General features: G+C 39.2%; 1 protein-coding gene across 1 annotated transcript; it reads left to right on the plus strand.

Moving 5' to 3' along the window:
- Positions 1-3,773: 3,773 nt before the first annotated feature.
- gnrhr4 (gonadotropin releasing hormone receptor 4) lies at positions 3,774-16,789 on the plus strand. The gene is made up of 3 exons (XM_006789362.3): positions 3,774-4,289; positions 13,105-13,309; positions 15,918-16,789. The coding sequence occupies exons 1-3, from the start codon at positions 3,774-3,776 to the stop codon at positions 16,379-16,381; spliced, it is 1,185 nt and encodes a 394-aa protein (XP_006789425.1). The 3' UTR covers positions 16,382-16,789.
- Positions 16,790-27,889: the final 11,100 nt, after the last annotated feature.

Genomic DNA, 27,889 nt, shown 5'->3' on the forward strand with positions numbered 1-27,889 from the left:
CACATTTGTATATCTTGACGAAGCGGGATTCAATCTCGCAAAAGGCAGACGGCGTGGACGAAATTACATTGGAGAAAGAGCCACCATTGATGTCCCAGGCCAACGAGGAGGAAATATTACAATGTGTGCAGCATTGAAAGGGATGATCCTGGTGACAATCGGACAATGTATGTAGTGGTTTGGGAAATGTTAGCTTCCATCACTCTGCTGTAGTCAGGCAGTGGTTTGCAGCACATGACAGGATGCTTATGGAGTTTCTTCCTCCTTACACTCCATTCCTAAATCCAATTGAGGTGTTTTTCTCTTCCTGGAGGTGGAAGGTATATGACAGGCATCCACATACCCAAATGACCCTGCTAGCAGCTATGGATGCAGCTTGTGATGACATCACAGCAGAGTCCTGCAGAGGGTGGATTCGACACTCCAGAAGATACTTTCCCCGATGCATCGATAGAGCTGACATTCGCTGTGATGTTGATGCAAATATGTGGGCAGACAGACGGGAGCATCTAGATATCAATGATTGATATGCAGCAGTGTCTGTTTTTCAGTTTTTATTTTTGTTTCATAACTACTGCAGTAAGGTTTACTGTCTAAGTGAGTTTATGTTTGCTGTAAAATGTTTGATTTACTGTATTTCCCCAGTTGCACAATGCTGTGAACAGTTTCAATTGAATATTATCAAGAGTGCATATGAAGTGTCTTGATTTTCCTTTACAATTTATGGTTTTCAACATGCCATGCATGCTGTCCAGACTTGACATGTCATTGGGAAGCACCTACAAAGAAATCCGTCACAATGAGAACATGTTCAAACTATTTGATTTTGTGACCAAAGGTGCTGCTGTTATGACTTGTAATTGTGACAGCCCTGACACTTTGATTGATAGAAGTACTTGCTTTTGATGAATATATTATCTGTTTTGATTAAGGGACTTGCTTTTGAAGCATTGACTACTTATTTTGAGCAACTGACTTGCTTTTGAACAACTGACTTTTCTTTTTGATGAAGTGACTCACTTTTGCAAGTTATCCACCATGTTTTGCAGTTTGCACTAATTGTTTTGAGAAGAGCCTTAGTAGTGGTGCAGAGATCAATTCTGTTGTGAGAAATGCACCAAAGCAACTGAGAAAAACTGTAAATTGAAGACTATTGGAAAAAATGAACCTCCAGCTCTTTTAGCGCTATGATGACAGTAAATACTTTGGTCACAAATTTATGGTTTGAATCCGGCTCAAAGCCTCAAGATTGGGTTTTAATTAGCTAACAGGTGATGTCATGGTTACTATGACATGATGAAATCATAATTGCACTGTTCTGATGACATAAACTCGAGTTTCACCCTCTAGATCATCTAAATATTTGAGGTTCTGTGCTTCAAATATTTAGTAAGTCAGGAAATATTTAAAAATGGGGATCCAGACACTGTCCTTCACAATCTATACAGTTGAACAAAAACTAAATGTTATTAAAAGTCAGAAAAAACATTTTTTCCCTAGGTGGTATTTTACGCCTACTTGTATTTACTGATGCTTATCCTGATGCTTTTATTGGGTGAGGGGTTTTTAAAAAATTTTGTTTAAATAAAAAATATTTTGTTGTTAAACTGGTGTTGCTCTGAAGACAATCTACCCAGATAGTGGATAATGGAAAATCAAATATATCAATTAAACAATCAAATATTCTGGGAAATAGAAATATACAGAAATAGAAATGTTATAAAGGGTGATAGCTTTACAGCAGACAGGATTTCCTGGCTTGGTCCTTGTGACAAATTGACTTGTCTGTCAGAGAAAGTCCCTCACGGCTTGTCATGTAGGTGATGGAGAGAGTGCTCAGGATAATCCCTAGTGGGTAGCAGTTGGATCAGTGTTCTGTCCACTGTGACTTCAAAGCCTTGAACCTCTTGATCAGTTTTGGTGCTGGTTGCTGTGACATTGCTCCCCCAGAGACCACAGTTAAGCACGCTGCATGGGCCACAACCTCTGGTGCTGAAACATTCAGCCACTGCTTTACAGCTTGGTAGAAACAATGGTTTTCTGATATTAAAAAAGGGCAGAGGCACGTCTACAAAGGAGTGGAAACATGGTCTCATGGCACATTCACCTCCTGCTTTCTGGTCTGTGCAGTCTGAACCTGTTTTACAGAATGATGAATCTGAAGAACCTGGACCTCAACATTTATGAAGCCACGTGGGATCTTCTTGACAGAAAACAAAACAAAAGGCAGCTAATATGTGAAGAAGAGCTTCAAATGTCCTTCAAGTAATCTGAAGAATGATCCCTGTAGATAAAGATTGAATTTCAAGCTTGTTCCAATTATTTAAACTCTGTTTTTGACTCATTTGCTGTATTTACAGTAACAAATGTTTCAATAAAGTGCTGCTCGTATTTCCCTGTAAAAGATGATGAAATGAGGGGTGGATTCCTGAATCAAGGCTAGTGCTACCGTGAAATGAATCGCTGCGTTTGCTTGCACCACTATAAGGGTGATGTTGAAATATAGCTGATTATGTGTGCCAAAGCCTTTGGGTAAGATGATCCGTGAGAGGAAGAAGTGGCTCATTGAGAACGAAAAATGAAAAATGAAAAATGAAAAATGCATGAAATTATGGGTAATGTCCTTCACACTTCCACTCCTCAGTCTATCTCTCTCCCCTCAGTGTTTGTAGGCAGGAGGCTAAATGGATCTGCGGCTTTGAGGGAAGCGTTAATTCACCAACAAAACAGACTCTAAACCCACAGAGAGAAGTGAACATTCATTCCAGCCAGACTGTGATTATCCACGTGAGTTGTCACATCACGGTGGGTAATTTGCTAAATAAGAAGGTAACAGTGCGGCGACTTAAATCAAAGCCCATTAGCCTTTCTATCATTGAGCTGGCCTTTGTTTCTATAGTTGACACTTCCATGTCTTTATCTTGAGATGTGAATTATTCAATTCAATTCAATTTTATTTATATAGCGCCAAATCACAACAACAGTCGCTTCAAGGCGTTTTATATTGTACAATTATTCAGGCAATAATTTAATTAACATAAAAGAGTATCACAGTTTAGGGACGATAAATCACTGTGGTTTTTATTTCAGTAAAACAAATGCTGTAGAATTTTGACACAAAATGACACTATCACCGATTACTTTGTATTTACTGATTATATTAGAGTAAATACACCGTCTCCGGCTGCTGTGGTAGCTTTTGATGATTGACCTACTTACTAGATTTGCATCATAAAAGGAGCCCACCTTAACCTTTATGAAGGGACTCTGGATTTGTGCTCAAATGTAAACCCTGAAGTAACACCCTGCAGTATATTAGTATGAAGAACACAGACAGCTGTTTAAAATCATAATTATCATCTGATTTATTTATTTATTTATTTTTTGGTAGGGCAAAACATTATCTATTAAGCTTCATTGCCAACACTTTGTCAAAAAGATCTCCTTATCCTCCATAAATATCATCCAAGGCCACCTTTTACTAGACTGACTCTTTTTGAATTATTTTGTACGTTCTTCTATATCCTCTGCATTCTTTGTGTGGCAATATAGTTAAAGCTGGACATACATTCTTCGGTAGAAAATGCCACATATGCATAAGGCACAACACCTTTTGCATTTATTATTAGGTTGAATGAAGATTCCCCCCCTCCCTTTCAGACTTGCAGTTCCGCGCTGGAGATGTTGGAGGAGAAGAGATACACATTCTAACTTTTATTTTCTTCTCTTTTAATCTTGTTTTTGGGTCCAGTCAGTCCGATCTCCGTCAGGCTATGTACCACCAGCTGACGGATCAAACGGTGAATGGCAGCTGTCAGGGACCCACCTCAGCGTGCAATAAGAGTGCAGATGGAGACGCGCTCGAGCTTCCCACTTTCTCCACAGCAGCTAAAGTCAGAGTTATCATCACCTTTGCTCTGTGCGCGGTGTCGGCTGTGTGCAACTTGGCCGTGCTGTGGGCCGCCAGCAGCGGCGGCAGGCGCAAGTCACACGTCCGGATCCTCATCATGAACCTCACGGTGGCCGACCTGCTGGTGACTTTCATCGTGATGCCGGTGGACGCGGTGTGGAACATCACGGTGCAGTGGCAGGCGGGGGACGTCGCCTGCAGGCTGCTGATGTTCATGAAGCTGGTGGCGATGTACTCCTGCGCTTTTGTGACAGTGGTCATTAGTTTGGATAGACAGTCCGCCATCCTCAATCCGCTGGGAATCAGTGAGGCCAAAAGGAAGAGCAAAGTCATGTTGGCTGTGGCCTGGACCATGAGTGTCATCCTTTCACTCCCTCAGGTAAAAGAGGACATGGTGTTGCTACCCTGTGAGTCTGCAATTTAATGAGGAAAAAAAGTGAATTAATTTTTATTTAAATTGGTAACCCATAATTCAAGTTTTGATCGTAAAATTTGAAAATACCACGTGGTTAAACTAAATATAAGCACACGAAAACACTTTTGAGTTTAAATATAAATTTCATTAATTTCTAGACTAAATAAACTAAATAAATGATTAAAAATAAATATATTCCACATTTGATCTCTCATATATTTTAGTATGAGAAAAAGAATTTTAATAATAAATCTCAGTTTTTCTATGTGGAAAAAGCTCTAGTTGCTCATTGGCCAGACTGACCTCTAAGTTTAAAACAGAATTTTTTTGTTAATTGACAGAAATTGTCCCTTTTTCAGAAACAAATTGTTTATCTCTCAGTTATTTACTTTGGTGTAGTGTGAAGGGCTATGGTGGAGGTCTTTATCATTCGGAAAAGCTAAAAAAATGAATGTGTTTTATGATTTTTTAATATGTGAAAAAATAGCTCACATTTTCCAAAGCTGTCCAGCAGGCCAGACTGGTAACTGTGAAACTGATAAAGCCCCCCCCCTATGCCTTTACCCTTCAGTTAGCGCATAACAAAGGAGGCTGGGGACCTTCATCAGGTTGCCTGCAGGAACTTAAGAATTCACAACATAACTTGTTATACACAGTGTTCATGTGACTAAATTGTATGCAATTTGCACACTTTTCAGCCGTTTGCACACTTTTCAGTGTGCTTATCACAAACCAGTGTGGCAGAGGTGCTCACACATGGGACCTACTTGAAGTTCAGTGTCTTGCCCAAGGGCACTTTGACACAGAGAGACAAAGTTCCATTTAACAGACTTTTTAGACTTCACTTAATTTGTAGAGTGAGATTAGACAGGATGGTATCGGACTTGTTCTTATATAGTGCTTCTCTACTCTATTTGAGCACTCCAAGCTCAAGTAGCATCAGGTCAAAAGTGTATGGTAAATGGCCTGTATTTGTATAATGCTTTTACTAGTCCCCCCTAGGGACCCCAAAGTGCTTTACACATCCAGTGATCCACTCATTCACACACTGGTGGAGGCAAGCTACAGTTGTAGCCACAGCTGCCCTGGGGCAGACTGACAGAAGCGAGGCTGCCATATCGCGCCATCGGCCCTTCTGGCCAACACCAGTAGGCGGTAGGTGAAGTGTCTTGCCCAAGGACACAACGACCGAGACTGTCCAAGCCGGGGCTTAAACCGGCAACTTTCCGATTACAAGGCAAACTCCCAACTCTTGAGTCACGGGAAAGAACATGGAGCTGTTCTTTCTCGTGGCCCCCTTTACTCTTTGACCTCAGTAAACACTTTTCAGATAATTTTATGGTGTCAGCTGCTGGCCACAGGTCATACTGAATAAAGAATAAAGTCATTTTTGTACATTTATAAATTATCGAGATTCTAAGTGTCAGGAAAGAGGATTCTCTCTGTTCACATCTGATATCAAAACACCAAGATGGTGATATTGAACACACTCAGTTTAAAGCTTCAAATTGGGATCCTACTGACCAAATGACCAAATCAAATGGTGACTACACCCTTCTTTTATACAGTCTATGGCTATAGGAGCAAAAACCAGATTAAGAAATTCACTGGCCACACAGGATTTTTTGCTGACAGCCTGACCTGTCCAGGGTGTACCATGCTTTTTGCCCTGCTGGCACAGACTACAGCCACACACAACTGCTGAATAAGTAGTTATATAAAAGGATGGGTGCATGGATGGACTGAGGTTTTCCCATTTTCACATACCCCTGTGGTCATTGGCCACTTTCAATAATGTCTGATGGGGCTGATTTTCAGGTACTCCGGGGTATTTATCTTTAATGTTACAATTTAAATTAATTTAATTTTATAAAGCAGGAATATGCATAAGAAACACATCTTTAGGTGGAGAGTTTGACACACTGTAACACATCATATACTGCAGGAAAATTATTTGCAAGTTGTATATGTAAAATATTACGTTTATTACAGTGTTATCAGCTCACTTTTTTAGCTTCATTACTGTGCCCTGGAGACTTCAAGGATCATACAATAGAGCAGGGGTCACCAACACGGTGCCCGCGGGCACCAGGTCGCCCGCAAGGACCACATGAGTCGCCCGCGGGCCTGTTCTAAAAGTAGCTCACCATAACAACTTACCAGTAAGCTGCATCTATTTTTATTTTTTCTTGCTGTTTTTTTTTAATCACAATTGCATTGGTGTTAATTTGTTAGAGATAATATATATATAAAAAAGTTTATTATTAAATATTAGATCATGATCTAATATTTAGTGCTAGCTGGTCTCCACAGAAACAGTTGCCGTGAAGACCAGCAAAGGCAAAGGTGAGGAGATGAGGAAAACATGGCGGAAAAAAGGAAGAAAACATATAATTTTCACAGTGAATGGGAGGAAGAGTTCTTTTTAACCACCGTGAAAGATTCATGTGTGTGTCTCATTTGCGGGGCAACTGTGGCAACGGCAAAGCGGCACAACGTGGAGAGACATTTCCGAACGTGTCACACAAGCTACCATGCTAACTACCCAAAGGGCAGCACACTGCGAGCGGAAAAGGCCCGCGAATTAAAGGCAGGTTTGAGCAAACAGCAGTCTTTTTTCACGAGACCGGTGAAAAACTCTCAAAAAGCAACCGAAGCCTCATTTAGAGCTACACATTTCATGATTAAGAAAAAGAAGGCATTTTTAGACGGGGAGGTTTTCAAAGAAGCAATGATGATAATTGCAAAAACTGTGCTTAAAGACGAGAAATATGGAAACGATGTAATCACCACTCTCTCCGATGTCCAGCTGGGGGCAACTACAATTGTTAGAAGAGTGTCGGCTATGTCCGGGAACTTGGCCGATCAGTTGGATCAGGATCTGGCAAAGTGCAGTTGGTTTAGCATCCAGTGTGACGAGTCCGTCGACAGCAGCAGTACAGCACAGCTGATAGTCTTTATCCGGATGGTATTTGATGGTTTTTCCACAAAAGAAGAACTTCTGACACTACTGCCGCTAAAGACAACTACGAAGGGAGTTGACATCTATAACGCGGTGAAGGAGTTTTTTGCGAAGAAAAAGGTACCGTTGGAAAAGCTGGTATCAGTGACTACCGACGGGGCTCCTACTATGATCGGCCGACATACGGGATTCATCGCTCACTGTATAAAGGTGACACAGAGTTCCCAAACTTCATGCATTACCACTGCATCATTCACCAGCAGGCGTTATGCGCAAAGGTTATCGGCTTCGAGCACGTCATGACTCCCGTCGTGAAGATCATAAACAGCATCCGCTCCAGAGCTAAACAGCACAGAACATTCAAGGTGCTATTGGAGGAGCTGTCAGCTGAATATGGTGACCTGCTACTACATACGGAAATCCGATGGCTCAGCAGGGGACGGATTTTGCGTCGTTTTTTGTCCCTTTTGGGTGAAATCAAGGAGTTCATGCAATCCAAAGGGGAAGACACATCTCTGCTGGAGGACACTGAGTGGACACTTGACCTTGCGTTTTTAACAGACATTACTGGGAAACTGAACCATTTGAACTGTGAGCTGCAAGGCAAAGGTAAGACTGTTGCTGACATGATAAGTGCTTTAAATGGATTTAAAGCCCAGATGAGCATTTTCTCTGTGCATTTACAGAGAAAAAAGGTGCTGCACTTTCCCTCTGTGCAGATGGTGCTGAAAGACAACGCTTCTGCATTTGAGACTTTTGACAAAGTTGCAGAAAAGTACACTCAAGTCATAAACCGCCTTGGTCAAGAGTTTAAGAACAGGTTTTGTGACCTTGATCAGCTTGAGCTATGTGTCTCATTTGTTTCCAATCCTTTCATGAATGTGGACACAACATGCATTGCTGAGCAACTAAGTTCAATGTTCAGCTTGGATGCTGGACAGGTGGAAATCGAAATTGTAACATTGCAAAATGACATCCACCTCAAAGCCTATCAGGGTGCACCAAACTTTTGGTGCCTTGTTGACACAGAAAAGTACAGTGGTGTATGCACAGCAGCTATGAAGGTTGCCAGCCTGTTTGGTTCAACCTATCTTTGTGAATCAGCCTTTTCTGACATGAACTTCATCAAGAACAAACACAGAACACGCCTCTCTGATGCACATCTGCAAGACTCACTCAGAGTTGCAGTGTCAAGTTACACCCCAGATTACAACACACTGGTGAACAGCATGCAATGCCAGGTTTCCCACTAACAGACAAAGAAAGCCATATTAGATGTTCTCAGTGGAAACATTACAGTGTCATGTCAAAGTTGAATTTAATTATTGAAAAACAAATGTGTTTGTTAACTGTAACATGTGACAATTTGCTTTAAAATGCTGCCAATTTGGTGAAAAGTTCTGTAAAATTTGAAAGTTGATTTTTTTTGTATGTTACATACATACAAAAATAATGTATGTAACAGTGCATGACTTGTTAAAATTTGTTAGTGGTAAGTGAAAATGTTGTAGAAGTGATCACTTCAAAATGTAAATACTTGCAAAGATTTATAGAAATAAAGCGTTGCATATTGATATTTATATTCCTACCTTGTTTCCTACTTGCATTCTTTATAATTATGGTGAAAAATAATTAACATAATTAGTGTCTTTACATAGATGAATATCATTAATTATTAATGATAACACATAATTAAGTTAAATTGAGGAAATTTGGTATTTGAGACGTGTGCGTCAAACTGGTAGCCCTTCACATTAATCGGTACCCAAGAAGTAGCTCTCACTTTCAAAAAGGTTGGTGACCCCTGCAATAGAGGAAACTACAGTTACAACAGCAAAAACAAAACAAAAAAACCCATTTGAAACTGCTTAGAACAAAACATGTAAACTAGCAGCATCAAAAATCAGATACCGCAGGAGGTAAACATGTGTCTTCTAGGGACAGAGGTACTGTGCTGTGAATCATTGGCTATCTCGTGGTTCCTTTGGGGCACAGATTCGTATTAACCTCCCCTCTAATGCTCTCTCTTGCATTGTAACAGGAAGATCCAGCAGGAACGCCACATCAATCCTCTGCACTCTTCTGCATATTCCTATATATTCTGTTGTCTTGTCCTCGCTTCACTGCCAGACATTTTCCTTCCTCTCTCTGTTTCTTAGGTGGACTTTTTCAGCCATAAAATGCAAATTTGTCCATATATGCTGTTTATTGTAAAACTCTTGTACTCAGGCTTTACAAATGTTGTGCTCCAATTAGAGATCTACATATGTGGGCAGGACAAATATTGACAATTAGATCGTTAGATGGACCAGATTCTAAAAACTTTGCCTGGTCAGATGAGTCTCAATTTCCACCCCAACATGTGTAAACAGCATGAAACCACGGATCCATCTTGTCTTGTACTGTATCAATAGAGTCCTGGTGGTGGTGTAATAGTGTGGGGGATATCTTCTTCTTATTGGCACATTTTCAGTCCTGCTTGATTTTCTTTGCTGACCATGCCCATCCCTTTATGATTGCAGTGTACCCATTTTCCAGTGACTATTTCCAGAAGGGTAAAACGCAATGACATGAAGCTCAAATCATTTCAAATTGCTTTCTTGAACATGAAAATGAGTTCACTGTTTTCAAATGGCCAAAGTTACCGGACCTGAATCTAATAGAGCGCCTTTGGAATGTGGTGAAATTGGAGATTCATATCGACATAGCTGCAGTAACTGCGTGATGCTATCATGTCAGTATGGACCAGAATCTCTGAGGAATGTTTCCAGCATCTTGTTTAATTATGCATTAAGGCAGTTCTGAAGGCAAAAAGGGCAGTCCAACCCAGTACTAGCAAGGTATACCTTAACAAACTGGCTGGTGAGTGTATGTTACACACAAAGATATTTATGTTGCAAGTGCAATGTATTTTTTTTCAGTGGCTTATTACACAGAATATATTTCAGCGAATAATTTAAATCTTCCCTCAAATTTGTTCTCTGTACACATAATGCACAACACCGAGTAACCAAAGTCCACAACCTCTCAAAACCTCTTCCGCTGAAAACCAAGAAAAAAAAAAAAACCCTCTCTTGATTATTTCGAACTCTTCACAGATCAAAAGAGAACAGGCTCATGCAAATGTTAATGCAGTCGTGCACGCTCGAGTCCCACGATTTCATCAGAAAACAATCAGAACAAGATTAAACCCAGAACACTTTATGGATGCATGAATTATACTAAAATTTATAGATGGTATGCAGGGTGTGCATATCTTCACTTTTTTCCCCAGCTTTGTATCAAAAGAGCAGTGTGATCTTTAGTTACCAGAGGTGAAATGATAATTTCTCTGCTGGGTAAGGTCACACTAACAAATCTCCCAATGCGTCATACTGAAAGTCAGCATGTAAATTAATATACTGTACACATACCCTAATGCTAGGAGGTGATATAAAAGGACGGTTTGTTATATGCATATGCTGTATTACAGATAAGGTTGCACTTCATTCAGCAATTTAAGCTTGAAAACCAGAGAGACTGCTGGTTAAACGTTTTTACTGGATGTTCCACTGAAATTCTGCCAACGGCATTTTATTTCTCCCCTTACCAATTTGTTGAAGCGATGTCTACATCGCTTTAAAACATCAATAGCAATGACATGGCCTTCAGCCTCATACTGTTATATTATGAGCGCATTCTCTCTCAAAAATGAATACCCTGCTCCACTTTTGTTCTGAAAAATGTCAGGAGCTCTCTCACAAGTATAAATGTTGGGTGAGGAGCGGGGTGGTTCTTCCTTTGAGAGCCAAACTGGAAGTGAAAGTGTGGAAGGGAGCCAGATGCCAGCTCTTCTAGTACAGGTGGGAATCTTACTGGGGTCCCACACTGATAAACATTAATCAGAAACATGACTTTATACACTTTTCCATGAAAAGTGTATAAATTCAATTGGGCTCATTCATGGTATGTACGATTTTTAATAACAAAAGTGTCTTGCTCACACATGCCTATTCATACCTGGGAAGAAAATGCATGCATTTACCAATTTACAACACGTTTCTCATTTATGTGAGAGCCGCCAACAAACTCCAGTTTATGTTTTAGCAAAATTGCCAGGAGCTGCTGTTTGTTTCTTTTCTCTTCCCACAGACACTTAGATACTCAAATCCAAAATAAATGCTTGAGCCCCGAGGTTTGACTTTCCCTGGAAACACTGTGACTGTCTATTTGTGTATCTTCATAAACGCATAATAAAGCAGATTTGAAAATTAGAAGCATTCAGATTGTGAAACATATAATTGTTTTTTAATTTTTTTAACGTAAAAACAGCAACATATTATGAGTTCAGATTTGTAACTAAGCTTTCCAAACAGAATGCAAATATTTCTTTTTAAGTTGATATAGGACAACAACAAATATTAAATTCTGAAGCTGAAAAGTGTTTTTGTTCCTCAGAAGTCCTAAGTCCTAATTTTGAGCGTGTTTTCCAGCAACATGTTTTTCTAAAAGGTTGGTTCGAGGGCATCAAAATCTCACTGACTTCTGTCATTAGTGGATAACCCTCTACCACCTGAGCCACAGCAGCACTCAAGTAATTGCATTGCAGCCCAGCAGCAAAAGCAGCATGTTCGATTACTTGGTGCTTTACTTTCATCAGGTCTTATTCACAGATTTTCAGACAACAATTATTGACGATGTCCAACTGCCTTAAAATGTGTCAGAATGAACATTTCGCTTGCTGGCTGTGGATTCACTATCGATTAGAGGATCTGTAAAGACAGTGAGACAGACAAAAATGATTTTAACAGACAAAAAAAAAGAAGAAATTGTGCTTATTCACAATTATCCCTCAGATGTTTTTAAGTAAGTAAGTAAAACTTTATTTATATAGCACCTTTCAAGATAAAAATCACAAAGTGCTTCACAGAAGCTAAAACCTAAAAATAAAAATCAACCAAAAGCAAGTTTAAAAAGATGAGTTTTTAGCTGTTTTTTAAAAGCGACCACTGAGTCCACAGATCTCAGGCTCAAAGGGAGAGAGTTCCACAATCTGGGGGCCACAGTTCCAAAAGCTTTGTCGCCTTTTGTTTTCAGCCTCGTGTGTTGGACAGCAAGCAAGCCCTGGTCACATGACCTCAGGGACCTGCTGGGAATGTATGGATGTAAAAGTTCACTTATATATGTTGGTGCTTGTCCATGCAGAGCCCTGAAAGTCAAGGTCAAAACCTTAAACTGGATTCTGAATTTAACGGGGAGCCAGTGCAGCTGAATCAGCAGGGGTGTGACATGGGAAAATTTGGAGGACTTGGTCAGAAGCTTTGCAGCAGCGTTCTGAATGACTTGCAGATGCTCCAAAGAGGCTTTACATAAACAAGTAAACAAAGAATTACAATAGTCCAGACGAGATGAAACAAATGCATGAATAACAATTTCTAATTCGGAGCGCGTTACAGTAACTATGGCAGAGACTGTAATGCCCTGACCACCTCCATGCAGAGATTTGAATTTCTAAAGCATTTCCAGACTGTTGAAGGGTTTTAAAGACAACCAATATCCTTTGCTAACTTCAGCAAAGTGTCAATCCCAGGATGAAAGATGAGGCCTTAACCAAGCATTTTCAGACCCAAGCATTTGATCAGAAAACACCTTTAAGTGTTATTCTAGAGCGCATGCAAGCATATGGTAAAATATCACTGTGTTCAGTTTTACTTTCTTATTAGATTAACTGATCACTTAATATTCATGATCCACTTACATCATGCTTGACTACAGGATAGATCACGAGGATGCAGTGCCGTCGCTCAGTAGAACTTTTCTCCTCTTTTTTTTATCCAGATGTTTATATTTCGCAATGTGACCATCACGGTGCCAGAGAAGTTCACCCAGTGCACCACCCATGGCAGTTTTGTCCAACGCTGGCAGGAGACCCTTTACAACATGTTCACGTTTGTGTGCCTCTTCCTTCTACCTTTGGCCATCATGATCTTCTGCTACACACGAATCCTCATTGAGATATCCAGCCGCATGGCTCGGAATAACTGTGAGTGTTTATTTTTATTTTTTTTCAAAGGCTTCAAAAAACAGTTGCGAAAAAGAAAGTAGACCTGAATTATTCAGTCATTTTTTAGCAGCGGTTGCCTGAAGTAATAAGTAATAAGATTTTCTCTCACATTATTGTGGAGAAACTTTGGCCCACTTTTCTTTAAGTATGAAATGTTGCTTCAGGTCATTCAGGTTTTGTAGGCATTTGTTTATATAAAGTTCTCTTAAGGTCCTGCCACAGCATTTCACTCAGGTTGAGGAATACGAATGTTTCACGCACAAATCCAAAATGTATTTTTATACCTGAATTTGTTCATATTTTAGGAACAAATTCAGAAGTCCCTTCGACCACGCATAAGAACAAATGACAGCATGGTTAAATAGGCCTATTAATAATAACAATAATAATTAAAATTATTATTATGCTTTTTTGGTCATTGTTTACAGTTGTAAAAACCACTTTGAGCCACAAAAAGCTCAGAATTAAAAAAAAGGTATATAAAGAAAATAACATACTGCTGCTAAGGCACAGCCACCCTTTGAAAAAAGCTTATTTCCGCCGATTGTATCGGTCAGTACCCAAAGCTCATGACCATAGGTGATGTTGGAGATCTGTCATCTCCACAACAGACCTGTGCAGCATCATCACTGCAGTCGTGGCCCTAATCCGTCTGTGAGTTCAAACCTGTTCCATTATCTCTTATATCACCTTATGTTAAATGTTCTTATTAGTCATTTAAAATAGCTTCTATTATTATCATATGTCATCACTTACAGTATAATTTCTTGGTACCGAAAATGGATTCTTGGGAATGAGGATTTATTTTATTCATTGCAGTGAGTTTCTCATGTGGAGCTGACAGATTAGGCTTGCTGGTCCTTGTCCTCCACCTTGTCCTTTTCTACTTTTTCTTGTACTCCGTTAGTATTTTTCATACCAACTTTAATTCCAAACATTTTTTTGCTTGAGGCACAGTAAATGTCTCAGAGGAAATTATATTGAGTACTCCTGTTATTTTAGTTTCAGTCTTGCTTTTTTATTTATATTTTTTCACTCCATGGAAACACATAACTACGCTTCTTCTGGCTTCTTCCTTGCACCTCAGACTCTATTATTCAATTTTCTACATTCAGACTCTCTACTCATTTCATGCCTTAGAGGTTGTTACGTTCCCCTAAAAGGGTCCAGGCGATGAGGGAAAGTAACAAAAGGTGTCCGGGTCAGAAAAAGGAGACAGAGGCAAAATGGTTCAATTAAAGAGTTTTATTAATAACTTTCTATTAATAACTCAACTAAAAGAGACGGACAAGCCATTTAAAGAAACAAAACAAAACTCAAACGTCGATCAGTAAACTGAAAAGCAAGTTAAAACAGGGTTAGTAACCAAACACACTCCTCTCCACCAAGCAGGAGCAAACAATCACAAAATAAAACAATCTTACTAGCTGAAAACACGCAAACACACAGCTCACTAGCTGCAACCACTCACTCTGCCACCAGAGCTCACCTTTCTCTGCCTTTAAATACCTTTAATTGCTGATGTGAGTCAGCTGTACAAAAGAAAAAGGTGGCAGTAAGGCAGGAGAGATGCCCACACAGGCAACTTGAGGAGGAGGCCCTAACAGGGCCATAACACTTCCTCCCATAAATACAAACCCGTGGTTTGTCAAATTGTTCTACCTGTTGCAATAACCAAAACAACAACCAATCAAGTCCGTAATCATTGCATCACCAAATTGTAGGCTTTCCACCTACCAAACCCCATAGCAACGGTTAGGCATTGCCTGCAGAAGCTGCCAACCCCATCTCAATGGGTTCAAAACACTGACTGAGGCTTCTCTCTTACAACATCTTGACTGATTTTTCTGCTTCACCTCAAGGTTAAAATATTTAATTATATAGAGAAACTGGTACTGAGCAGTGGCGATTGCACAAAGCTGCTGGTTCTAAATGATTCTGATCTTCTAACATACGCATAGTGGTGGGAACAAAATATGAACGTTTCATAAATTCGACAGTAATTTTGCGTTCCAACAGATTTTTTATGCAGATTTTCATGAGAATATTAGTAATTGAGTGCCAAAGTCCTGTTGCATGTTTGGCTCAATGTTTTCAAGGTTCCACAGGTGCTGTGCCAGCAAAACCAGCCCAAATCCTCCCCTGTCCACCACCACTAACAGCTGGTATGAGGTGTTTGTGCTGATTGTGTTTTGTTTTCTCCAAATGTGGCACTGTGAATCATGGCCAAACATTTCCACTTTTGGCTCCAAGTCTTGTGGTTTGTTCACATTGCAAACTTAAGCTGTGCTGCCATGTTGTTCTCAGTGAGCAGAGGCTTTCTCTTGGCAGTCCTTCCAAAAGGGATCATATTCATCATAACGTAACATGCTAACTGAGACCTGTAGAGTCTTTAGATGTAGCTCTTGAGCTGCTGTACAGTCGACCTTGCGGTGCTTACACTTGCTGATAATGACTTAATCAAGTGAATCATTCCTATGGATTGCAGTAAGGGTGTATAGAGTGCTGTGAACAGGCTTTTCTTCACATGAATGTGTATTTTCAGGGAGACGTGGAGTAACAGACATGGTGCTTTCTTTTCTTCCAGTCCTGTCAAGAGACGTTCATCTACGCCGATCCCACAATAACATCCCTAAAGCTCGGATGAGAACACTTAAAATGAGTATTGTCATTGTGACTTCATTCATCATCTGCTGGACCCCGTACTATCTGCTTGGATTGTGGTATTGGTTGTTCCCTGAAAAAATGGAAAAGACAGTTTCGCATTCACTGACTCATATGCTGTTTATTTTTGGCCTTTTCAATGCCTGTCTAGATCCCATCACCTACGGTCTGTTTACCATTCATTTTCACAAGGGTATGAGGAGATGCCGTCAAAGTTCAAACGCACGGACTGAATTAGAAAACAACACTCGCCTTGTACAAATGATTCGGCTGTCCTCTCGCAGGCAGATTGCCTCAGATGTTCACAGTGCAAGCACAGAGGTGGTAAGCGAAAGCAACATCATGAAGCATGTCTCAAACCCAGACATGTCAATCAGCAAGATATGATGGCTTAAATAATTCCATAAATGAATGTGTTTCTCTCAATGAAATCTTTTTGTGTTATAAATCTGTTCATGTTCCGATATAATTGATGTTGTATCATAGCTTACCTTGAGTTCAATAATCCTGTGGTTTCTCACAATTAATACATTGAAGGCCTCTTATATGATCTGAAAGAGCACTGCCACATTTGCTGAGGGTGACTCAGTACAGACAGATTGTATTAAATGTGAGCCTATGCAGCATGTTGTTGATACTGACTGCATGTCCAAAATCAGTTCTGTGTTTAATGTGCTGCACCAAAATCTGACTCGACTGAAGGCTCTAAAAAACATCTTTGAGGAGAGCCATTTGGATATTTCACATTAGTATTAGTGTAATCTGTGTTGCTTTCTGTGACTGAGGCTAAAGAAAATATCTGGATTTTGAAGCTTGTGTTCTGCAAGATGTTGTAATGTGAAGATATTTATGTGTTTATTTATTGAATAAAAACTTCAGCTTTTTGCTTTGTTAATTCACAAACAGTAAGAGATTTTCCACCAATTTAATGTACATCTGTCACCAAAATAGAGCAATGCAGTGCATCTGATTAAAAATAACAATAATAATAATACAAATCCAGTTGTTGTAATCTTACATTTTCTACTGATTAACTTCTGTTTAGATTTAAGAATGAATTTATACAGTCAGTTAAACCTTATGATATAAATCTGTGTAGTTAGGAATTTCAACGGCTTTGGTGCAAATGAAAGACACAAAAGGTGCAACAGAGAGGAAACAACAGGTTAACTATAAACAACAACAGAAGATTTTGCAGGTGGTCACAGATCATTGCTCTTTTTTTTATCCCCCACTCATCAAAGATATTTCTCTCTCAGATCATCAATGCCCGACTGGCAGGCTGGTCGTGCTGTACGATGTTGCAGGCAGCGAGCTTGGTTATGGTGTCTCCAGGATGTCACGTGTGTCTCAGTGATGAACTTGCTCTCATTTATGCAGAGAATATTGCACGTACAGAGGTACATTGAAATTTGAGAAACACTGGGAAACATCAACTGATGACAGATTGAATCAGGCTGTTTTGCAATAATTGGAGTCCTTGTCAGGGTAAGCCAGTTTTCTTTGAAAATCCAAGAATTTCTTTAATGAGATAATACGCATGTAAAATAACATTTAATGGCAGCAGTGAATGAGACTTGGCTCCAGCCACGGTCTGTCTTTGTTTAATTGGGCATTTAGTCAGATTTAACATTCCCGTAACTATAAGCTGATCTCTTCTTCTGTGTTCACTGCCAAAATAGCAAAAATTGCTCATAAGCCATTTAGCCAAGATTAAAACAAGTTGCACTAGTTCATATTTTCATCATCAGCTAATCTCTTGTGTGACTTTATTGTGGTCATAATTAAAGCGCTTAACCTGGAAAAGTTGCTTGACAGTCCCTGCAGATACATGGATAAGCCGTGCTTTTTAACTTTTTTTTTTATCAGATTATACCCAACATTTTGCACTACCCAAAGCTCTGCCTTTTATTGGGATGCACAGAGCTGTACTTCATAATGTTTCATCGGTGATCTTTTTTTTTTCATTGTTAATGCTGATAAATTAAGTCTTATGCTGTTTTAATATCAGAAAGCAAGGCAAACTTTCTTAACCTGTATACTGCCAATATGACAAGTGGCATTCAGAGTGAAATACTCATTAGTGACCTGCAGGAAAAATGCTATGCTAGAGCGGATGATAAGGTCATTAATTCTGGCAGATCAGCCTCAATGGCATTTTTACTGCTAAGTGATATGAAACCAAGCAGGAGATGGTTGGCTTGACCTTTGACTTTTTCATTAAGTATATTTTATTTAAAGCCTGTTTTTGCTTCCTTTATACCCCAGCTCTCTCCCATCTAAATGACATCATGTCTGGTTCTTAAAAAAAGATGCTTTTAAATTCCAAACCTCAGGCTGGAACATGATATTTTCACAGTCCAACAGTTAATCTTACTCTAGCTACATCCATTTCTTATTTACAGCCCATGGTAAAATAAAGTATAGTCTTTATTCATTGTTTTTTAATTCATATGTATTAGGGTTTTTTTTTTAAGTACACTAATAATAATAAAAAATACAAACAATATTGAGTCTTACAAAATGTCGCAGTCCAGTAAAACAAACAAAAGTAGTGCACAGCTGGAAGCTTATGTGTCTGCTGCAGTTGCTTGATGTACTCAGTTTAGTACACCCATTCAAGTGTGTTGTTTATGCAAATCATGTAGCAGCAGCTCAGTGCATTTAGGCATGAAGACATGGTCAAGATGAACTGCAAAGCTCTAATAACCAGTTGTTACAACAGAAGTATGCAGAAGAGCATATGTCAAACCTTGTAAAGGTGGACTACACCTGCATAACACCATGCCAGGTGCAACTCCTGTAAGCTAACGACAGGAAACTGAGGCTACAGTTCGCATGGGCGCTTCAAAACTATATAGAAGACTGAAAAATGTTCCCTGGTCTGGCAAGTCTAATTTCTGTCAAACAGTTGGGTCAGAATTTGGAGTAAATAACATGAAAGCATCTCTTGTACTAATGCTTCAGGCTGCTACTGCTGTTGACCATGTTCATCCCTCTATGACCACAGTGTACAGATCTTTTGATGTCTGCTTAATAAGATAAGTTATAGCAGCCGATAATAATAAGCTGCTATAACTCTTTGGGATTTTATTTTAAAGGTCACCAGGTGACACCAACTGGCAATATCTGAACCACCTATCTATTAAAGAAAACCCCACCAGTGAAAAATGTTATTATTGTAAGGGGTGTGGGAGAAAAGTGAGACTGACAACCCAGAGCACCAATGTGGTGAGACTGCTTCTTATTAAGTCACTAGGGTGTTATGAAACCAGGCTGGTCTTTTTGCTTTCTTCCTCTTCTTTGCTCTCACGTGGAGTTGGAAAAGTAGCTCTTCCAGCTACTCATCCACATCCAGTCCAGGTCCATTTCTGCAAAAGAGAAATTGTGTTTTTACCTACTTGAAAACTTGCCTGCCCATCCACTCCCCTCCATCTCTTTATGTCCTTGGAAAATATGACTGGTTGCTCCCTCCACTGTCAGCCTCACCTGTGGAGGTGAGATGTCAAGTAATAATCCAATTTTTTTTTTACAAATTTCTCCTGCACTGTATTGCACTAGCATGAAGGTTTAACCCACTTCTCATGTCTGACAGAAGTCTTCTCCTGTTCTGTGAACTGAAGCTCTCCTGTGGTTGTTTAATCCTGAGCTCTTGCTAAATAAACCTTTTAAAACTGTGTCAGGTCATCGAGTCCACCACTCTAATTACCTTAATTGGTCATGACACAGTGTCATGATTAAACTTTGTGAATAACTCACACTGGATGACTAAACTTTGATTCAAACAGTAGCGCAGGCTCTGATGCCTCCACTTTCACCCCTAAAAAAATGAAGCAACGTTATTCAGTTCATCATTCGCTGGACTCACAAAATCAAAGACAAAAGCAGCAACTGAAGGAAGTTAGTTGAAAAAAATTGGTTAAAAGAAAGGCGAGCAGAGCACAACTCCAGGTTAAGAAGGATTAAGCTATCAGCCGTTGGTAATGGCAGTCACATGTGACACTATCTAAAAGTCATGTAACACAAATCAACACAAAATATGTATACAATATATGGTAAATGGCCTGTATTTGTATAGTGCTTTACTATTCCCTAGGACCCCAAAGCGCTTTACACATTCAGTCATCCACCCATTCACACACACATTCACACACTGGTGATGGCAAGCTACATTGTAGCCACAGCTGCATTGGGGCGCACTGACAGAGGCGAGGCTGCCGGACACTGGCGCCACCACCAAGGTATCATCCACACACTCAACAAAGGTGTTACTATAGTGGGCAGGAATAAAGTTGTGTGTGAAGTGGGTGTAGAGCAGGCAACTCAGGGGTTAAAGCTTTGCAACACATACATTAAGCAGTAACACTTTACAATAACTACACACGATTAAGCGTTAGTACACTATAAATCATCCGAAGTGAGGACCATGTATACCATAGAAAGCATTCATAAAATGAATCGAAAGGTCCTTGAGACTCAAACTCGAGTCTTTGCTACTTTCAAATCAGAAAACAGACAAAGCACAAAGTGATAAAGAACATATACATTTTTATGTTCTCCACCACAGGTTTGGAGAATAATGAAATATTAAGTTGGACCAGAATCTGAGTTTTCTTGGGGGTTTAAGAGAGAAAGACACGCACAGGAGTGGAGCTTGAGTACTTTACCTTCAATAAACTGAAGTGTCTCTATTTAAAATAAAACATGAATGAGGTATAGTGACACAATGGGGAATATTTCACAGAGCTTCACATACAAGTGTAAGCACCACAAAGTGTCCAACCTGAACTGAGAGACGCTGCTTTAGACTGCTCCCAGTGTGATAGGCAGGGCTGGACTGGCCATCGGGCATACCGGGCATTTGCCCGGTGGGCCGCTCATGATTTTTTGTTTTTATGGGCCGATGGGGTTTTATTTCTTTTCTTTTTTTTAATGGTATAAATGAATAGTGGTGGATTGGCCAGATGGTCATGATCGACTCTGGGCTGGACCAATTACAGCCTAGAGTCGAACTTTAAAGTTGAGGTGAAAAGGAACGCGATTTGTCGCGTACGACTTCAGCTACAAAGTTGCTAATTCAATCATGAAACTGATCAATGATCAGCTGATCGGCTTTTCTCTCTGCGCCAGAAAGGAGGTCGCGCTAAACAACAGCAGCACCTTTAAGCTTGATCAGCTGTTATTAGAATTTATTTAATATTAATTTCTAGTATCAGCTGATGTTTGCTGGAGCCACAGCTGTAAAAGCTGCTGGTCATGATATCCGTTTGTATATGTGGTGAGAGGGAAACATAAAGATGAAACCAGGAGATGTCCTTACTGAATCATCAGAGCTGAACAGGTGATGGAGAAACAGGTTTACCTTTTAGGTGACATGAATAAGTTGAAGGGAAGTTATGAACTGTTTCTGAGAGACAAATAACACCAGGATCCTTTTTTTACGTAGCTGACGCTGGTAGCTGTGCAGGGGCGGCTCTAGCAATGTTTTGCCAGGGTGAGCAGGTAGGGCATTAACAGGGAAAGGGGGGCACAAAGAAATACTTTTCTTTCTTATTCTTATTTAAAATGTCTAGCTTTTAATAAATAATTATCAGAATCTTACAACCAAAGTTTTCATTTGATGTAAAATGTACAGAAATCCATTATTGTATTCAGTAAATATTAAGTCTAGTATATACCCTAGTAAGTTATTCTTTCCTTTAGGAAGGTACCGTCTATGAAGTCTGCGATTCTGTTGAAGAAAGATGTTGAATCTATTTAATTACTGGAGAAAAATAATAGATTTCTGTGCATTTGTTTTATACGTGCATTAAATTAAAATCGGTTTTGTCAATTAAGCATCATGAGGCAGAGGGTGGGGGAGTGGTTCCCTTTTTTTTTTTTTTTTGCTGGGAGTTGGCAACAGTATTAGTGAGGTATATGTAATTATAAATTAGGTTGTTATATATTTTTTCTAAGTACTGTTTAGAATACCAGAATAGGGAGGATGGTGTAGGTTTAAGTTTATTATAAAGGCTTTATGGCTTTTCCTATAATACCATGGTGGGCTGGTCACTAGTCAAAATGATTTTTTGTCCCAGTCCAGCCCTGGTGATAAGGGTCACCTGAAAAATGCTGGAAAATGTCACTGGGATGTTTCAGACTTTTTTTCCCCGTCTGGATAGGTTAGTTAGGTTTAGTTTCAAAGTGTTCCCTTTTTAAACAAAAATGTTAAGTTGCTTGGTCCTGTGCCAAGACATGAAGCAGTGGGTGTCTCTGTCTCCAGCAATAGCAGCACCTCGAGGAAAAGGGGTGATCAGGTTCAGGAGTGGGTTGCCATGTCCTTTATCAAGGAAAATCTCAAAGCAAATGACATTTCCATGTAGTCTCAAAAACCTCTGTTTAGAAATATTTCTAAAAATATTTTTCTAGGACAGCAGGAAATAAATAATTGAATATATATTTACACTAGTGTTTTACATCAACTGTAACTTCTTTTTAGATTTTATTTAATCATCAGTTATGGTCATAAACACATATTTTAACATAGATCTTACAAGTATGTTTACTTTAAATCCTGGATTTTATAACAGCTTATCATCATACATCAATTCACTTGGTACAGCTAGGGTTGTAATTTTAAAAGCACATGAGCGGCAGTCATATTTATCGTACTGCAGGTTATTATTAGCACTGATGGCACACTGCATGGCCGCCTCTGCAGCGGTACATGCTGCACCAACACAGGATAAGTGTAACTTAATATCAAAACCAAACAAAGCTGGACCAGGAGTTTTTTTTTTCTTTGCCCCTTACTACATGTAACTCAAGGGATAGAGCGGTGTTTTGTCTACACATAAAAGACAACTCAGCAAATAACTGTAATAATTGTATCTTCATCAGTCTGTCACAAAAACACATAATTTGTTCCAGTTTCTTTAGCTGAATCTGTGAAAAATGTCCAAAGTTTTCATGAAGCTTTGAAACTCTGATCAAAATATCCCAACAGTGACATCTGCGGTCTAGATGGGGCAGGGAAGTGTGAGGGCAGAGAGGAGGAAAGTAGTCCTGAGGAACTGTTAAACCATGAGAAAAATGGATTTTCTCATGGTTAAAGATGCAATGAGTGATGTGGCAATGGCTCCGACGTCTCTTATTGCATCTTTCAAGATTGCAAAACATGTGAAACTCTCCCACAAAGAGGAAAAACTCATAACACACTCAATGTTTGAATTATCTCTGATAAAGCACTCGGGGTTGCAAACATGGTTAAACTTAATTATTCATAAGTATACTGACTATCTATTAATTTATCCAAATGATCAAAGTTACATATATACCACAAGCTATTAAATGCATGCATCATTCCCCTTCACAGCCTATGGCCCAGCATGTTAAAGAAATCTTATAAGCCATTGTTTTACTGGTCAAGTTATATCTTTAATAAGAAATCTTTGCTAAGCAGCCAAATAATATAAAATGTCATGATGCCAAAGTTGGTTTCTTCCTTCTTTTCTGAATCATCAGCTGCCGTTTGTATGCATCTGTGACCGAAGGTGAGATGGTAATATAAATATAGCGATTTTGATTTAACATTGTGAAACTTGCATGTGTTTCCATGGTAATCTGCTGGGATGTGTGCCATAAAGACAGATCTCTTAAAACAATTCAAGAATTTTCAGTTCGTTGTCCTCAAAAGTTATAATCCCCGTTCAGACATTTAAAAAAGTTAATTTTTACCTTTCACCTTATGCTCGAGCAGAACAAAGAGACAATGAGCATTGTGTTACTGAGAAACATGCAGATCATCCACTGTACACCTGAGTGTCTAATAAAGCTTAAATGCTCAGAAATGCTTAAATGCTTTTTTGTTCCTCTTTGAAGGCTTTGGGAGTAAGACTAGAAAACTGACAAAACTTGATTTGTTGATTTGTTTATATAACCTAAAGCTACTGTGGGTACTTTATACTTCTTTTTGTTTCAAAAAGTGTAGACAGTTATTATGAAAAGTAAAATGAGGAAGATAGAGTTCCAAGCCAAGATGCTCCTCATATTTTCAGAAATATATGAAAATATATGACAAACAAGATAGAAATTGAAGATTATAAATCTTCTTGCACTGGGCTGGACTCCCCTTTTTAGTTGTATTTAAAGTATAATTCCTATAAATAATATTTAATAAATATCACTGAGACTCTTAGAGGACGATGTTTCTCTTGGAACCCAAGGACAAATCCAGTCACATCCATCACTGGTGTGCTGTCAGACACAAGCGTATGTGTGGCCGACTGAGATTTCTTTTTTATTTATTTTATCCCACTTTAGACAACAACTGTTATTTTTAAACACAGAAAATAAGAACCTGTCTTACTTGAAAGCTGAGTCCTCTGTTTGGTGTCAGTCAAATCAATAAAACACTGAACCTACCCACACTTTTCTTCTGCAAGGTGTAATCTGATTGACTGCAGGGCTGCTTCTTTCCACAGCTGGTTTCTATTACATTCTCCTGAAGTCGCTGAAGCAGCAGACATGACATATCACAAACCGGTTCTATCTGGTTAATTAAAAACTTTGTGGGAAGATACACATATCTAATGATAAAGTCAGAAAAAATGTTTATATTGGTGGCAGCAGTAGTAGACAGGTTCATGTTGTCATTCAGCAAAGCAATTAGAGAAAACCTCTAACGCACTGGGATTTATGGCTAGTTGGAAACTTCTCACTGAATTGACCTAAAATGATTAATTTTCAGTGACTTTAAGATTAACAAAGACAGAATTTCTTTGAATTTAGCATTTTTTTTAACACTGCCCGTTTAATAACAAGTTAGAGTCGGGAGCTGTGGTTCAATCTGATTTGAACTGTAATATAAAGGTAAGTAATTAATTTTGTATTAATAAACATACTATACAACTACGAGTTCTGTTATTAACTTAAGCAAAGAGACATCACTGAAAGGTGTTGATATTACATGCTGATAATGTTGCTAATTACATGCTGTAATTTTTACATCAGTTAATTTTTATATCAGCTAACTGCTTTTTATATAGCCTCTGAAATAATTTGAATTAAAGCTGAGAGACATTGTATTTGTTTAAGCTCCTATGTATTATGTGCAGAGTATGATACCATAACCGCTGCTGTTTCATCTCATTGTTCAGCTTTTTTGGAAAAATGATACTGGTTTAAGGTTAAGCATCTTGAGGCAGAGGGTGGGGGAGTGGTTCCCTATTTTTTTCTTTTCTTTTTTTGCTCATCATCATCCTGGGCATTTTTTGTGTTGGAGAGTGTCTCACAGACCACTGACCTGATTTTCACTTGGGGCTCAAATGTTGGGGAATAAAGTATGTCACCATTACTTGCAGTCACACTGGGCTCACCCTATTCTGGTCATCTTAATGTGTGCTGCAGGGTTTTTGAGCCTCGTGATTATAAAATCATATAAAGTAAATGTCACAAAAGTAAAAAGAAGAAAAAAAGAAAGAAAACTCAGAAAAGTGTCACTGTGCTACAGTCAGTATACGATCTCACAGTGGTCCCTTATTCATTTAACAATATAATACTTATAATTTCACACATTCGAGGAGGGAATTGGAATTGAAACCCTCAATAACAATCGACATTTTTACTTTGTTCTTCACTTTTTTAAGGTCAGTAAACACAGATGAGTGGGAATGCAATCAACCATGAAGAGGTTAGCATGATTATTTGATTATAGTATTGCTAAAAAACTGATTCAAATATAGAAAAAAAAATCACAAATCACAAAAAAGTCATGCTTCTTCATCAAATTACTGCTCAGAAATAATGAAATTTTCCATTTTGAAGACTAGACAATCAAAAAGTAAGTGAGGATCAAGTAGGTGAGGGAAGGACTGGATGCAAAGTCAAGCTTTGAGAAGCACATGTAATCAAAAACATCTCCATCATTGCTACTTTCAGTAAATCAAAGGTGGTGTGGTATTATTGGTAGCGTTCATTGTGTTTGTGGATTGGCTGCTTCATCAGTGTTAATTTTGACACCAAACTTTCTTAAAACTTTTTTAGTTTTAGTCATAGTTTAGGCATCAAATTCTAATTGACTAAATACCATCTGTTTTACTGAGAGAACAATTGAGCAGTTCGCACTGTTTTACAATTAGGCAGTTAAAAGTTCAGGTTGCATGTCATGGTTCTGGGTGTTTGACCCAACTTTTGAGTTTATTGTGTTTATTCCGAGTGTTTTTGTGTTATTATGATGATTTAAGTTTCACTAGTGAGTCCTGAGTTTTTCTTGCTGTTTTCAGAGTTTTCTTGTGTTCCGTGTTTCCCCTCCTTATATCTCCTCCTGTTGTCCCCTCAGCCTGTCTAGTCCCCATGTGCGTCAAGCCGCATGGATTAGTCTGTCTTAGTATTTCCCGTTTTATTTTGACAGTCTCCTGTCCTTTTATTTTGACAGTCTCCTGTCCTGTGTTCAGTTTTGCTTCCTCTTGTGTCATTAGGTCTGTTCAACACAGCTATGTTCCCCATGTGTTTCCACTTCCCTCGTCACCCCATGTGCATTTATTGTGTGAGTTTTCCTTCGTTCATTGTCAGGTTGTTTGTTAGTCTTCTCCATGTTCCCGGTCTCTTGGTTTTTTTCCTTGTTACCTGTGTGTTGCTCTGAGTTTATTTTCTCCCAGTTTAGATCAGTTATTGGCTTTTGGTTTTTCTTATTTTTGTACCTTTGCATTTTTCACCTAAAACAACAGCTGCTTTTTGTTATTAAGTTCCTGTCTCCATGTGTCGTCTACGCCTGAGTCCTCACCTCACACACGATCTGCAGATTGTTGACATTGCACAGCTGTGGACTTATCTATGTCAGACAGTCTGCACAAGGAGAAGTGAAGTGCAATTCATAATTCAAAGCATATTATTAGACAAATGAAAACAGGAAATTTTTGTGATTGGCTATCGATGGGGAGATGGAATAAAAGAAAAGACCCAGCCGTTTTTGGTGTGGTGCCGCTCTATCTGTAGTTTGCATGTTCTCTGGGCCTGTATGGGTACCGTGGCTTCCTGTCCTGCTTGCTAGGTTAATTAGTGATTCTAAATTGGTTGTAGGTATGAGTGTAGAGGGTTGTCTGTCCTGTGTGTTGGCCCTGGGATAGACTGGGGAACTGTCCAGTATGTACCCTGCCTTTAATCATATCACAGTTTGGATAGGTTCAGGCTCCCACCGTGATCTTTAACTGGATTAGTGGAAGACAATTTACAATGAACGGCTCTCTTTTTTTGGGTTTGTTTTCAGTGTTTGACACAACTGTATTTTGTGTTTGTTTATCATTTTATTCATGTATGGTCTGTTACGACCCAGCTCTGCTAGGCGACAGGGGATGTAACATAAAAAGAAAAACAGAAGGTTTATTACCACAGCTGAAAACTGTTAGTGAAACAACTCACTAGGCAATGGGGTGATTTAAACAAACAACTCATATATTCAAATAACACTAGTGGAACACTAATCATCTAAACATCTCACAGGCAGCTACTCAAAACAAAGGTTCAAAAGGCAGCAATGCAAAGGCAGGAGGGACAGTCTGCACAGTCTACTCAAATCAACAAGTCCCCCTCCAAATGAAGCATCCTCAGCCTTTTATACTCCCAGGTAAATGCAGGCAGCCGTGTCATTGGTCCACTGTGTTCAAGGATCCTGTAGCAGCCAGTGGTGTGTGTGGACTGCCACACTCCGATCTGCATGAAGTTGGGCGGGCATAGGTCCCTGGCCAGCCAATCACCCGTGAGTCCTGGAACGCTTTGATTTCCATAGAGGAAGGCGGGGCCACATGAGGCCAGGGGCCATAACAGGTCCCAAGAGGCTGCAGAGCTGCAGAACAAATATAAAAGATAACATTGACAGTGAGCTGGTGGTGAATCTACAGCTGGAGTATGGTGACA

This window comes from Neolamprologus brichardi, chromosome 7 (assembly GCF_056152115.1).
Source record: "Neolamprologus brichardi isolate AB-2024 chromosome 7, ASM5615211v1, whole genome shotgun sequence".
Lineage (NCBI taxonomy): Eukaryota > Metazoa > Chordata > Actinopteri > Cichliformes > Cichlidae > Neolamprologus > Neolamprologus brichardi.